At 45.1% G+C, this 14,549-nt stretch overlaps 1 protein-coding gene across 8 annotated transcripts in view; it reads left to right on the forward strand.

Moving 5' to 3' along the window:
• MYOF (myoferlin) overlaps nucleotides 1–14,549 on the forward strand; it is a 184,072-nt gene that overhangs the window by 144,682 nt on the left and 24,841 nt on the right. For 6 of the 8 annotated variants that reach the window (XR_004258974.1, XM_032245509.1, XM_032245510.1 and 3 more), the window contains 7 exons: nucleotides 1,136–1,212; nucleotides 3,355–3,411; nucleotides 4,868–4,879; nucleotides 7,195–7,293; nucleotides 9,161–9,286; nucleotides 11,104–11,259; nucleotides 11,709–11,800. Coding sequence is in view for 7 of the 8 variants with exons in the window: in XM_032245509.1 (XP_032101400.1) it covers nucleotides 1,136–1,212; nucleotides 3,355–3,411; nucleotides 4,868–4,879; nucleotides 7,195–7,293; nucleotides 9,161–9,286; nucleotides 11,104–11,259; nucleotides 11,709–11,800 (619 nt within the window). In the remaining variant the exon portion in view is untranslated. The remainder of the gene's footprint in view (nucleotides 1–1,135; nucleotides 1,213–3,354; nucleotides 3,412–4,867; nucleotides 4,880–7,194; nucleotides 7,294–9,160; nucleotides 9,287–11,103; nucleotides 11,260–11,708; nucleotides 11,801–14,549) is intronic. The other 2 variants (XM_032245511.1, XM_032245512.1) reach the window with 1 other exon arrangement.

A 14,549-nucleotide genomic window follows, 5' to 3' on the forward strand; every position in this document is an offset into this window, starting at 1 on the left:
ACATTAGGTATTTCTCCTAATCTATCCCTCCCCTAGCCCCTACCTCTCCTTTCCCTTCTTTGTCTCATTTTTTCTCCTCCTTATATTCTATGTCTTAAGAACAAATTTCAAGAAAAGAAGCCTCCTTTAGATGTAGGCTGTCTGTATGTTCTCAGTTATAAGTAGGAGCTAAGCTATGGGAACACAAAGGCATACAGCGTGGTGTAATGGACATTGGAGACTCTGAAGTTAGAAGTGGGGGAGGGATAAAGGACTACATATCAGGCACAATGTACACTACTCAGATGACAGGTGCACTAAAATCTCAAAATTCACCACTATATAATTCATCCATGTAACCAAAAACCTCTTGTACCCCAAAAGCTATTGAAGTAAAAAAAGTCAGTTCCCCATCACTACTCCTGCACCCTCCAAAGACATGTATTGACACAATTCTTTCCCTCCTTTCCTCCCTCTCCCTCCCCCGCTCTTTCTTTCTTTTCCTTCCCTCCCTTCCTCCTTCCCTCCTTCCTTCCTTCCTTTCTTCCTTCCTTCTTTTCTTTTCTCCTTCCTTCCCTCCCCTCCCTCCCTCCCCTCCCCTCCCCTCCCCCCTCCTCCCCTCCCCCCTCCTTCCTTCCTTCCTTCCTTTCTTCCTTCCTTCTCAGAGTCTCACTTTGTCCCCCATGTGATCTTCTCTCACTGTAACTTCCGCCTCCCAGGTTCAACTGATTTAAATTTTGTATTTTTAGTAGAGACGGGGTTTCACCTCATTGGCCAGTATGGTCTCCATCTCTTGACCTCACGATCCACCTGCCTTGGCCTCCCAAAGTGCTGGAATTACAGGTGTGAGCCATTGTGCCCAGCCAACACAATTCTTTTTTGAGCACTTTCTACATAGGCACTGGACTAATTGTTCAAAACAAAACAGTGATGGACCCTATAATCCCCTAGAAAATGTCTAAAACCGTATTATATTTGGGGTAAGTGATGGATTGTTGGGTTATTTTCTACATTCAGGAGTTGTCCTTTCTATTTCCTAGGCCTCATCCTGGAATAAACTCTACCATCCACCCTATGGCTGTTAAACTTGAACTTGGAGTAGAATATTCACCACTGTATTTCTCTATCTTAGATTAAAAAATTATTTGTCTTGCAGCCTCCCTTCTGTCTGCCCCACCATGCCGGGACATCGTTATTGAAATGGAAGACACCAAACCATTACTGGCTTCTAAGGTAGGCATTAGAGCTGATCATTGGTTGCTATCAGTTTTATCTTCCAGATGTCTAAGCATTTGGCGAATTCAGTCAAACAACCATTTCTTGCAATTATAATCATCAGTCAATCCATTTATTGAGGACTGGGTACAGACAAGAGCCTAAATCTTGCACTCATCAACAGTTATGATGACATTTTGTAGACTAGTAGTCTTCAACCCTCGCTAATAAGCCACCCAGGATACTTAAAATAATACCCATGCCCAGGCCTCACCTCCCAAGCGGAAGAGGGACCTAGACATCAGTATGTTTTTAAATCTCCTCGAATGATTTTAATGTGTGGGCAGGTCTGAGAACCCTGGGTGTGGACAGTCTGAGAAAGATCTTTTGCTAGAAAGTGAAGTCTCAGAAGCAAATTTATAGCATTGCAATCTTCAGATCAGAGATACATACAACATGCCAGATTCTTCCCCTACATAAAACAGAAGTGTCATAAATTTCTAATGACCCTGTTTGTCAGTGTATGGGACACCCAGGTTTTTCTATTCACTGTAGTTTTGAAGTGAAGAAATTGATTGAAATACTCAAGGCCCTATTTTAAAACTAAGTATTCCAGCCAATTCTACATGAAGGAAAGGGGTAGAAGTCTCAGCCCAGAAAAAAAGGAAACACCAAATATCTCCCTGTTTCTCTTGGCATTTATGATGAATATTCACAGCATGTTTTAATGTGCAAACTAGCCCAAAAATGCATAAGATTGTACTTTAATATGTTATGTCCATAAACAGTGCCTTAAAAAATCTACTTCCTTCTCACTGCATTAAACTCACTAACAACTGGACCGTATTAAATCCAGTCTCCACAGCCAGCAGCGTGTTTGATTTGACTCTCTGGGAGTCCTACACAGTCACAAACGACAATGTCAAATTTCCCATCCCATATGCCAGAACTTCTCTGATCACTTTGTAAACCACCCCAAATATCCCTAGTAGGATAGCAGTACCCTTGGCAGAAGTTAATACACTTAAGATCTTTTCTGTAGATTTTTATAACTACTCTAGAAAAAGACAGTTGAAGTTCTCGCTGTATAATCTGCCTCCAGCTTGGCCATCTCTCATCGTCAGTCAATTCTTATTACGTGCCTTCGGTGCACTCAGTAGCCCAAAGTACAACTGAGGAACAGAAGTGGAAGGCTGAGTAGAGCAGATCATGAGGTCAGGAGATCATGACCATCCTGGCTAACACAGTGAAACCCCATCTCTACTAAAAATACAAAAAATTAGCCAGGTGTGGTGGCATGTGCCTGTAGTCCCAGCTACTCGGGAGGCTCACTGGAGAATCACTTGAACCCAGGAGGTGGAGGTTGCAGTGAGCCTCCCGAGTGCCAAGAGAAACAGGGAGATATTTGGTGTTTTCTTTTTTCTGGGCTGAGACTTTTCCCTCTTTCCTTCATGTAGAAGTGGCTGGAATACTTAGTTTTAAAATAGGGCCTTGAGTATTTCAACCAATTTCTTCACTTCAAAACTACAGCAAATAGAAAAACCTGGGTGTCTCATACACTGACAAACAGAGTCATTCAAGGAGAATCACTTGAACCCAGGAGGTGGAGGCTGCAGTGAGCTGAGATTGCACCACTGTACTCCAGCCTGGGCAACAGAGTAAGACTCCATCTCAAAAAAAAAAAAAAAAAAGAAAGAAAGGGAAAAGGAAGGCTGGTTGAAATCTCCAAAGATCTGAGTCCACCAGTTCATCAAAGTAGACATTACACATCTGTACAAAGTCAAATGAACAAAGTTGCGCTTTGAAAGAGCTAATGACAGGCTTGCTGATGCCCTGTATTACATGTGTATGTAATGTACATGTAATGTACATGTATTACCACTTCCTCAATTCAGGCTTTGTGTCTGGGTAAACGGAGGGAATGGCTCAAAAATAACTGTGCTATTGCTGGGGGCTGGCGGCTGTGTCTTTGAGTGACAGTGTCACACCCCAGAAACTCATGGCATTACTCTGTGATGTCCATGGGAATTCTCAACAAATGGGCTGAGCCCTATCACAAGAAAAGTAAGAAATAAGTCTCTGGGGCAAATACGTCAAGTGCTAGCCAGATAACGTGGACATGCGTACATGGCCATCTCAACAATTACCTTCCAATTCCAGTGCTTAAGCAGTTTGTCAACAGCACTCAGCAAAATGGCTTCTCCAGCGACAGTGCATGTATGTATGATAACCCAGTGCATGAGGCTGCCTGGGACTGTGGGACCTCAGCCTAAAGACTCGAATCCTTCTTACAATTCTTTCTATTAGATTTTGGAGTGAAAACTGATCTTTAAACAAATGTGATTGTTTTAAGCCTAAAAGAAGAATCTTCTGTGCCATTTAATGATTTGATTCCCATTGCAAGTTTATTATTAGATATAATAAAGCAAGTCACATCCGTTGTTTCCATTACCTTTCCACATGCACTAATGATCATCTGTGCATGAATAAATTCTCCCATACTAATGCTAAATCTTAAAATCAGCAACTTGTCTTAAATAATGCCTTTTAAATCATGAATGGTTCTTTTCCTTGAAATGGGTTTGAATTGTGAACAAACGGATTCTAAAAATCTGGTTTCAGGAACCACTGAGAATGTAAGAGTACCTTGGGAATAAAATCACTCCCTTCAAAAATCTCAATTCAGCTGTGATAATTTAACGCTTAATTTTGCTTTGGTATGAATCTAATAGAAAGAATTGATACATCTGTCTTTCACTCTGCCTTTCTTGGCAATTCCCTTGTGCTGAACAAAAATCAATCTGGAAAATAGCAAGGGGCACCTACAGAAGGCCCTCTCACATGGCAGCCAGAGGAAGAGCCCTTTAGGAATGAACATAAAGTTAGGAGCTCAGAAAGGGGTCTAGGCAGCCTGTCTTCAAGCTGCTCCTGAAAACGAGCTTGGCTAATGCCCCAGCAGATACCAGGATGACACTCAAGACTCCCTTCCCAGTTCTTCATTCTCTCATCTCCTGGATGGGCCCTGAGATCGGGTGGGTTCTCCATGAAAAAAATTACATGAAAGGATTTGGCCAGTGGGAAAACTTGACATCCTCATATTAGAGCAGTTTGGATGGATGAGTATTTATTTGGTGCTGTAATATAGGCATGGCGGCAGGGATACCTACATGATAACATTTCAGTCAAACATATCTTGTGACAGGACAGTTTTTTGTGGGGAGGAGAATTGACCAAGTTTGGGAATATATTTTAGAAACTAAATGGGATGAAAGGTGTGGGGCAGCAGGGTGAGCAGCTCTACAACCCCGCCCGTGTGAGCTCTCTGCTAGCTGACTGGGAAATGTCTAACTCCATCGAAAACTTGAGATGGTGGGGGAGTTGGAGGGGTTGGGGGGTGCAGAGAAGGTGCTACTTCCTAGGCTTTCATTGTCATACTGTGTGTAACCTTTTGCATATTTTCAGAAAAGAAACCAATAAGATGTGTTCAGTTGTGGGCTCATCTTGACTTAGAATAATTTAAATAACCCATCAAAATGTTGATAATGTAAGGCATGCATGAAAAATAATTTTTCCTTCTTTCTTTCTTTTTAAACCTCATGTTTCTGGGGTCTCCATATCTGTGTGACCTGTTACATGGTTTGCCTTCTTCCTGACCCAACATGTGCACGAGCAGCTGACAGAAAAGGTAACTATGGTATACATTTTGCTACATTTAAGATTTGTATATTTTCTGCCCAGAATTTTTATTATTATTTTATTTTTATTTTATTTTATTCATTTTTGAGACAGAGTCTTATTCTGTTGCCCAGGCTGGAGTGACGTGGTGTGATCTCGGCTCACTGCAACCTCTGCCTCCTGGGTTCAAGCGATGCTCCTGTCTCAGCTTCCCAAGTAGCTGGGATTACAGGTGCACGCTGCCATGCCCGGATAATTTTTTGCATTTTTAGTAGAGACAGGGTTTCACCAGGCTGGTCTCAAACTCCTGAGCTCAGGCAATCCCCCTGCCTTGGCCTCCCAAAGTACTAGGATGACAGGTGTGAGTCACCACGCCCAGCTCTGCCCAGAATTTTTGTGGGAATAATTTTTTTCTAAATCTAGGGGGGCTGGGCACGGTGGCTGTCTCCTATAATCCCAGCACTTTGGGAGGTTGAAGCGGGCAGATCACTTGAGGCCAGGAGTTCGAGATCAGCCTGGCCAACATGGGAAAGCCTGTCTACTAAAAATATAAAAATTCTCAGGTGTGGTGGTGGGTGCTTATAATCCCAACTTTTCAGGAGGCTAAGGCATAAAAATCACTTGAACCTGGGAGGTGGAGGTTGCAGTGCAACGAGCTGAGATTGTGCCACTGCACTCCAGCAGTCAGTGAGACTCTGTCTCAAAATTTAAAAATAAAAAAGAACTAAATCCAGGGATAGATTGCTGGACCCATAAAGGGGAAGTAATTCTGTATAAATATGTGTAACACACCCACATTCATTCTCTCTCTCTCTCTCTCTCTCTCTCTCTCTCTCTCTCACACACACACACACACACACACACACACACACACACAAATAAGCATAAAATGTAACATATAACATGAATAAGAAACAGCCTTTCAAGGCCACTCATGCCTGTAATCCCAGCACTTTGGGAGGCTGAGGCGGGCAGATCACAAGGTCTGGAGTTTGAGACCAGCCTGGCCAATATGGTGAAACCCCATCTCTACTAAAAATACAAACAGTACCGGGGCATGGTGGCATGCACCTGTAGTCCCAGCTGCTCGGGAGGCTGAGGCAGGAGAACTGCTTGAACCCAAAAGGCAGAGGTTGCAGTAAGCCAAGATAGAGCAAGTGCACTCCAGCCTAGGAGAAGGACCAAGACTCTGTCTCAAAATATAAATGAATAAATAATAAATAAATAAAAGCTTTTCTTGTCTCTTCTTCCTTCCCCTAAGACTGAATTGGAGGCTCTATTGCAGGTGACCTTCCGTTTTGTTTGTTTGTTTTTTGATGGTTTTTTTTGACAACATTACTTTTTCCTAGGCAGGTTAAAATAAGCAATGGGTGGGTCTGATGAGAATCTATTCTTATAAATCTGATTGGGAGGCCTCTATAGTTTGACAGTTTTCCACAAGTGACTCTGACATGCTGTCCTTCTGCCCAACCAAGAGCCACCCATCAAAACCAGAGATTCCCAAAACTGTGCACATTGGACTTTCCTGGGGAACTTCTGAAAGCATATTGGATGCCCTGGTCTCAACCAGGCTGATTGAATCAGAATCTCCTAGGATATGTCGGGAGCCCTGGTCTAACTGAACCATGATGCCTCCCTCCTTTCGTTTCACGTTTTATAATTTTCAAAGCTCTTTCTCCTAAAGACCCCATATGATTTCCAGAACAGCTTTTGGAGGTAGATGGAGGCAGCATGTGAATGCTTTGTCCATTGTGTTATTATTCCCTTCAGTGGATGAAGAAAATTGATGCTCAGAGATGTTAAACAACTTGCCCAAGCCGGTACAGCTGATAACATAGGGTATGGCTTATCAAATAAAGGAAGGAACTTGAATTAAAACCAGTTTTTCCAATTCTTAGCTAGTGAGCGTTGTATACAAGGCATTACCGGGTAAAAGGGCTAAGAAAATGAGATAGTAGAAAACACACATTGGAGGTTTTCTTTAAATTTATATGTATATGTAAATATCAAGTCAACAGAATAAAAATGTAAAAAACAACAAATTAATAGATTGTGTCTAAAGGACGTAAGAACATTATCTAGTATGACAGTGGGCATTAAAGCCAAACACATTTCATTGGCCAAGAATGGTCATTTCACCTCTAGCTTCTGAGTAGAAGAATCATGAATGCTTTTCTGTTATGCATGTAAACAAAAGTCATATAACCTCACCTCTAATAGGGTCAGAAGAACCTATTTCTTCATACCTATTACACATGCATTTTCCTGCATAGATTGGAAAGCCAGGTCATCACTAAAGATTTTTCCATTTTGACATGTCTTTAGGAGGAAGAAATCATGGACTGGTGGAGTAAATTCTATGCTTCCTCGGGGGAACATGAAAAATGCGGACAGTATATTCAGAAAGGCTATTCCAAGCTCAAGGTACCTGGATCTATGCTGCTGTGGGTGGGGCATTGACATCCTTTAAAACTGGCCACAGGCAGAGCAAAGAGGATGACTAAAAGGTTCCTTGGCTGGGTGCTAATGAGCAGGGGCCAGGAAAACCTCTGCCCTCCCGGAGAGCCCTCTTGCATGGGTTTTGGTGGCTTTGCCAAGATTCCAGAACTTGAGGACAGCTGTTGAGTTATGGTTACGTGACTGCCACGTTGGGCTTGGAGGCATCTGGCAGACAGTTGGGAATGGGCTGGTACCACACTAATTAGACCACGATGATCCAGTTTGACTCAGGGAAACCCAGAAGGCAGAGAGCTCTTTGCAGAATGACACAAGATGTCAACGTGCTTCATTGTGTACTTTGAACAGGGCTTGGTTTCACTCGCTGAAAAGTCTAGTCTGTCACATGTATGCAGCATAAAATCACAGCCATGGGAACATGTACCCAGGAGGAAGACAAGTGGCTGAGCTCGGCACGGCTGACTACCTCTGAGCTTTCTGTTCACATTTTGAATTTTTCAATTCTTCATTCAATTTTCAGCCTGTAGTGTACTCAAGTAGAAGCAGTGCTAAAGTTTTCAGAACAATGCGTATGAGGATAAAAAAAAAACTTCAGAATGAGAAATATCTAGTCATTGAAATAATTTTCATGGTATTGGCATAACCTCTCAGTGTAGCTTAAGAAATACTAGTATGTAAAGCACCATTACTTCAGAAAAATGATCTGACGGGGCTGAGGGATCAGTTTCACCATCTATCCTCCCTCAATCCTCCTTCCTTCCTGCCTGCCTTCCCTCCTACCTTTCCTTCTTTCCTTCTTTTCTTCCTTCCCTCTCTTCCTCCTTCCTTCCTTGCTTCCTTCTTTCTTTCTTTACTTTCCTTCCTCCTTCCTTTCTTTTCTTCCTGCCTTCCCTCCCTTCTTCCTCCCTCCTTCCTGCCTCCCTTCCTTCCCTCCATTCTTCCTTCCTTCCTTTCTTCCTGCCTGCCTTTCTTCCTTTTCTTCTTCCTTTCCTTTCTTCCTTCCCTCTCTCCCTCCCTTTCCTCCCTCCTTCCTTCCTTCTTTTCTTTCCTTACTCTCCTCCTTTCTTTTCTTCCTTTCCTCCTTCCTTCCTCTTCCTCCTGCCTCCCTTCCTTCTCTCCCTTCTTCCTCCTCTACTCTTCTTGCTTTTTAAATTGAGACATAATTTGCATACAATAAAGTGATCCATTCAACAAACTGTGATTATTGTATATATCCTTTGTGAACCACCACCCAAAACAAGACAGAACTTTTGCACAACCACAGAAAGCTTCCCTGTGTCCCCTTCCGTCAATTTTCCACTATCCTCATCCCTCCCAAGAGCAACTGATCGGATTTCTCTCACCACAAACTGCTTTTGCTTGATTGTACATTTGCTCTAAAGGGACGTGTATGATTTATGTTGGGTGTGTCTGGCCCCTTCAGCCCCGTGTTGTAGTTTTGAGACTCCTCATGTGGTTGTGTGTATTCATAGGTTGTCCCTTGTCATTGCTGAGTAGCATTTCATTGTGTGGATATGCCACAAGCCGTTTTTTCTTTCTCCTGATAATGAAGCTGCCATGAACATTCTTGTACCATGTGTACGTGTTTTCACTGCTCTTCAGTAAGTGCCTAGGAATGGAGTCTCTGGATCATGGAAGAGGTGACTACTTAACTCCATAAGAAACTGCCAGACATTTCCCAAAGTGGTTGTATCCGTCTATATTCCCGCTGGTGATCTGGGAGTTCCAGTTGCCCCATCTACAACCTCATGCCCACTTGATACTGTCAGTCTTTTTAATTTTAGACCTTACCTGCATGTTAACGAAAAATTAAGACTATGCTGATGGTTTTCAGATATATGATTGCGAACTAGAAAACGTAGCAGAATTTGAGGGCCTGACAGACTTCTCAGATACGTTCAAGTTGTACCGAGGCAAATCAGATGAGAATGAAGATCCTTCTGTGGTCGGAGAGTTTAAGGTGAGTAAGATGTATGTGTTGGTGCTGCTTAAAATCCACTTTCATTTTCGATACAGATCTAGGATAAAGGACAACCAGGGCCTGGGGAGGGCCACGTCCTGCAGCCTCTGAGGGTTGCTGGAAGGTGCCAGAAAGGAAAAGGGGGAGGGGGAGGGAGAGCCGGGGCACTCTGAGCCATCTTCGTATCTCTTCCTGCCGCCCTGCTCAGGCCAAGCAGCCTGGAATTGTAAGATGCAGTTTCTCCAAGATCTGGTTCCTGTCCCCATCCCACCACCCCTACCAGGCTTTCAGCAGGATCATCATGACAACTTCCCACGTGACAGTCCTCGTCACCTTTCTGATCACACTCCTCTCCAGCCTCCCAGCAACCAAATCTGATCTTTTCTCTGGACTACTTAAAGGCTTGGCTTGGGTTTCCACCATCAAGCTGCAACTCCTTCCAAAGGCAGAGCCAGGCTTTCCCAATCTACATGGTCCCCTGCCTCCCTTCCCCTCATACACTCCACCCTCCTGCCTGGGAGAGCCTCACCCAAGCCCCGGACACACCCTGTCCTCTTGCAAGTCAGAGCCTTGGGACAGGCTCTTCTTCCTTCCCTGGATGCCCTTTCCACCGCCTCTGTGGTCTGACAAAGTCCTTCTCATTCCTTTAAGCCCCAGCTCAAATGTCACGCTCTTTGTCAAGTGTTCCCTGATTGCTTCAGGCAATGTGACTCACTCCTGCTCTGGGCTCCCACAGGTCTGGGTTCATGCCTCCATGAAAGCATCTTTCACATGGAAAGTATCTGCTGTTATAATTGCCCCTCCCTGCAACCACGCTCAGCAAAGCCATGCAAATGTGCGGCTGCTTCTTAATCCTTTGCCTGCAGCAGACGTTGCTAAGGGACCAGAGGATGATGACCAACGCACGGTCTCAAATCCTTCTCAGTACAGCCTCCCACCACGCAATCACAAATGGCGCAAGAGCCAGCCCTACTGAACATCCCTATGCTAGATGGGAGTCACTGAATTCTTGTGTGGGTCCCCAATACCTGGAACATAGTAGGTGCTTATTTTATGCTGCTCGACTGAATGAAGACAGCTGGAACTGAGACCTATACGTTCTGAATCCAGCTTCAGTGCTTTCTCCTGGGTTCATGGCAAAATACTTGGCTTCTCCAGCAGTTGTGCTGGCTCACTCCTTCAAAATGCATTTCTATGTTAGGCCTTGGAGATAAGGTGATGAACAAGATCTAATGCCCCCACTCATCCATCTCCAGAAGCTCGCAGCCTATGGAAGGATATAGACAATAAATCGATTATCTCAATGCAGAGGCCAGTGCTGTGACAGGGGTGAGTAGAGGGTTGGATGAGAGCACCCAGAGGACATACCCAGCCCAGGAGCAGTCAGGGAGGTTTCCTGGAGGAAGTGACGCCTTTCAGCTGAGATCTGAAAGACAAAAAGGAGTTTGCCTGGGAGTGGGAGGTGAAGTACAGAAGTGCTGCAGGAAAAGGGGAATCACTGGATTTAAAAAGTAATTATTGTTCTTCCTATCTTCAAAGAATGTCGCATTTCACTCTTTCTCACCACCACCCTCTGCATCACACTGGCCCACGTTCTCCTCTGTCCTCTCCCCTGTGAGCTCTCAAATAACTACTTGAGAATCATTTCACCTTCCCTACTAGAAATACGCAAAGTGCAATATGCATTGTTTCTTTCACAAAAGGCAGGCAGCCTTCCATCCTCCAATCTCACACCCCTGGGGGAGGAGGGGACTGCCCAGGAGCCCTCTGCCCGGGCCACCCAGGGTCCTGTGAGTCCATCTGTGTCTCTCTCTTAGGGTTCCTTTCGGATCTACCCTCTGCCGGATGACCCCAGCGTGCCAGCCCCTCCTAGACAGTTTCGGGAATTACCTGACAGCGTCCCACAGGAATGCACGGTTAGGATTTACATTGTTCGAGGCTTAGAGCTCCAGCCCCAGGACAACAATGGCCTGGTAAGAGTTTGGGTGTGGGGCCTTCTCCTGTAGCAAGATAATTACAGTCATCAGGAGCAGTAATTGTCATGTTCTTTCTTTCTGGGCGTCTGTTATCTCACTAGGGGAAAGATACTCCATCAAAACAATGTATTCAGGAGGATTGTCCCCATGGGGATTTATCTAAGAGCTTGCAGGGGCTTAAGGTCCCCGGGTTCATCCTTCTCATTTTACAGGTGTGAGCCAGGACTCCCCACCACCACCACCCCGCAGCCACCCCTGCACCCACACAGCTGGCTGTGTGCCACCCAAATGGGGAGCATTGCTCCCTCGTCTTCGGCACGGGTGCCATGGCGGCCACCTTGTCATCACCTGGGAATGGGTGTGGAGGCAAGCTGAGTCTGTCCCTGAACTTGACTTCACCTTGTGCCTTAGGCTGATGTAACATCCCATCTATTTTGTCCCCACAGTGTGACCCTTACATAAAAATATCACTGGGCAGAAAAGTCATTGAAGACCGAGATCACTACATTCCCAACACTCTCAACCCAGTCTTTGGCAGGTAATGTACATTCCTAAATGTTTTTCTGGCCTTCATTTCTCCACGGAACATGAATGAAGACATTAATGTGTGTCCAACTCTGTTCTAGGCCCTGAAACTATGACTTGAACTAAAGATTCTAGACAGGGAGCAGGTAATAAATAGATAAACCCAAAATAAAAGAATTTCACAGAAACGAAGGAGCTTGGTTCTGTTAGCTTGCGGGGTAGACAGGTAACAAGTACTAGCTTTACGGGAGCACCGGCCAGTTGGAGTTTTTCCAGGGACCCCCCTCCCACCTGGCTGTCTGTGGAGCTGTTTATATAAAACATCTCAAAAGTCGTACAACTCTGAGTGCTATTGTTATCATTTCTATTTTATTTTTATTTTTTTGAGATGGAGTCTTGCTCTGTCACCCAGGCTGGAGTACAGTGGCGCGACCTCAGCTCACTGCAACCTCTGCCTCCTGGGATCAATTGATTCTCTTGCCTCAGCCTCCCAAGTAGCTCGGATTACAGGTGTGGGTCACCATACTCAGCTAATTTTTGTATGTTTAGTAGAGACAGGGTTTCACCATGTTGGCCAGGCTGGTCTCGAACTCCTAACCTCAAGTGATCATCCCGCCTCAGCCTCCCAAAGTGCTGGATTACAGGTGTGAGCCACTTCGCCCAGTCGATCATTCCTATTTTACAACAGAGGAAACTGAGCCACAGAAAGACTGTTAAGAGTGAGGATTTGAACTCAGAGCATCTGACCCCAGAGTCTGTGTGGCACGCCATAGTCTAATTTCCATCTACGTGTCAAACTTATTAGCTGCTCAGGGCAGGGATTACCAAGCTGACCATACAGGTGAAGGAAATGGCTCCCAGAGCTCTGTCAAAAGAGGTGAGGTAAGTGATGAACCGAGATTTAGCTAGAAATTCTGCTGACTCCAAGCCCTGTGCTTTTCCAACTGCCTTGGTGGTATTTCACATTTGTGGCAAAGCCATCACCTGTAGCAAAATGTTTTCTGTCTAAAACGTTTGTGAAAATGACGTTTTGTTCTCAGAACCTTGCTGAGTGAGAGAATACTGTGTTCTCGTTTGCTGCATGGCATATATTTTTATTTCTGGCTTTACTGTCTTTTCTATACACTTCTTTTCTTCTCGAGTTTGTTGGTTTGTAGCCTTACCTAGTTTCTTTCTCCTGTGTGACACACGCATGCCTGTGCGCACGTGCACACACACATACAGTGTCTGCACACCCAAGGCCACACGCCTGGGCCAGCGAATGGAAGTAATCCTCTGGCACCGCAATATGATCGTTTTCCTTTTCTTCCACTGATCCAGCCCCGAGGTCTAGACAGGAAAAGGCACGCAGGGCAGGAAGGAGGGCTTCTGTGAGGGAGACAGGGAAGCAGGGAAAGCCAGCTTTGAAGGGAGAAAGGCAACCCTGTCTGAATTGCTTGTCTCAGAGGAGCCAGGCACAAGCTTAATTAGGTGGCAGAAAAAGTCTTGTTCGGGGTCACCCTGGAAGGAAGCTGTGCTGTCAGGCTCTGCTCGGCCAATCGCTGTCTGGCAGGTGGGCAGACTTCCCCTCATCCAGCAGGGTGGAGCCAAGGAGACGCCAGTTCTGCAGCCCCTCAGATGGCTCCGGTCCATGGCCTCAGTCTTAGGGGGTAGCTTTCTTCTCAGCAGAGACTCTTGGGGACTCTGGGACAGGAATTCAGGAGGGAGCAACTTTTCCTATGTGTGTGGCCATTACTCAGAGTCCTATCCATCATGGCAGATTGCATTCAAAAGAATATCAGTGTTTTCCACAGGATATTAATTGATAGTCCAAGAAAAAAAAACATTCCTTAGTGAAACCAAGACACTTAAGTTTAAAAAGATTATAGGGCTGGGTACAGTGGCTCACACCTGTAATCCCAGCACTTTGGGAGGCCAAGGCTGGCAAATCACAAGATCAGGAGATCCAGACCACCCTGGCCAACACAATGAAACACTGTCTCTACTAAAAGCACAAAAAAGAGCTGGGTGTGGTGGTGCACGCCTGTAATCCCAGCTACTCGGGAGGCTGAAGCAGGAGAATCACTTGAACCAGGAGGCAGAGGTTGCAGTGAGTCAAGATTGCGCCACTGCATTCCAGCCTGGTGACAGAGCAAGGCTCCGTCTCAAAAAATACATATGTATTATAATTACAGGACTTCTCAGAACCTTTAGTTTGTCCAGAAGAACTGCAAAAGAAGTGGTTCTCAACCTTATTTAACCAAAGAATTCTTTCTCCCAGAGACCACATGTGATTAGTTTCTTGGAATCTGGGATTGGAAACGGGATGTTTTGGGCCACATGTGTGTAAGGTGCTTCATGTATTATCATGACTGAAGCATCTTTTCTCATATCCATTTTCTGCTCAAATGATTCAACATTCCTGGCTCTTTGGGCAGGAACCAGTCCATGCACCAGAGTGCACGGAGAAGGGGAGGAGGCTTCTCATAGCTTCTCCTTCAATACAATGTATTGAGCACCTTCTCTGGAAGCGCCCCCTGTGCGGACAGTGCAGATACAGAGCCCAGAGCCCACCCTCTGGTGTACACTGCTCACTCACTACAGAAAGCACTGTCTGATTCTTTATCTTCATCTCAGAAGTGTTTGCATTTTAATGTGGGTTCTTCAGAAAAAGCCTAAAAAACTGCAGCCAAGGGCAGACCCAGAGGGTCTGGGAGGAGGGAGGAGGGGAGAGGCTTCAGGGCACCCTGCACATCACACCTGTGGTGAATTGCACTCACTCC

Source organism: Sapajus apella, unplaced genomic scaffold, assembly GCF_009761245.1.
Source record: "Sapajus apella isolate SASKATOON/1434 unplaced genomic scaffold, GSC_monkey_1.0 scaffold58, whole genome shotgun sequence".
NCBI lineage: Eukaryota > Metazoa > Chordata > Mammalia > Primates > Cebidae > Sapajus > Sapajus apella.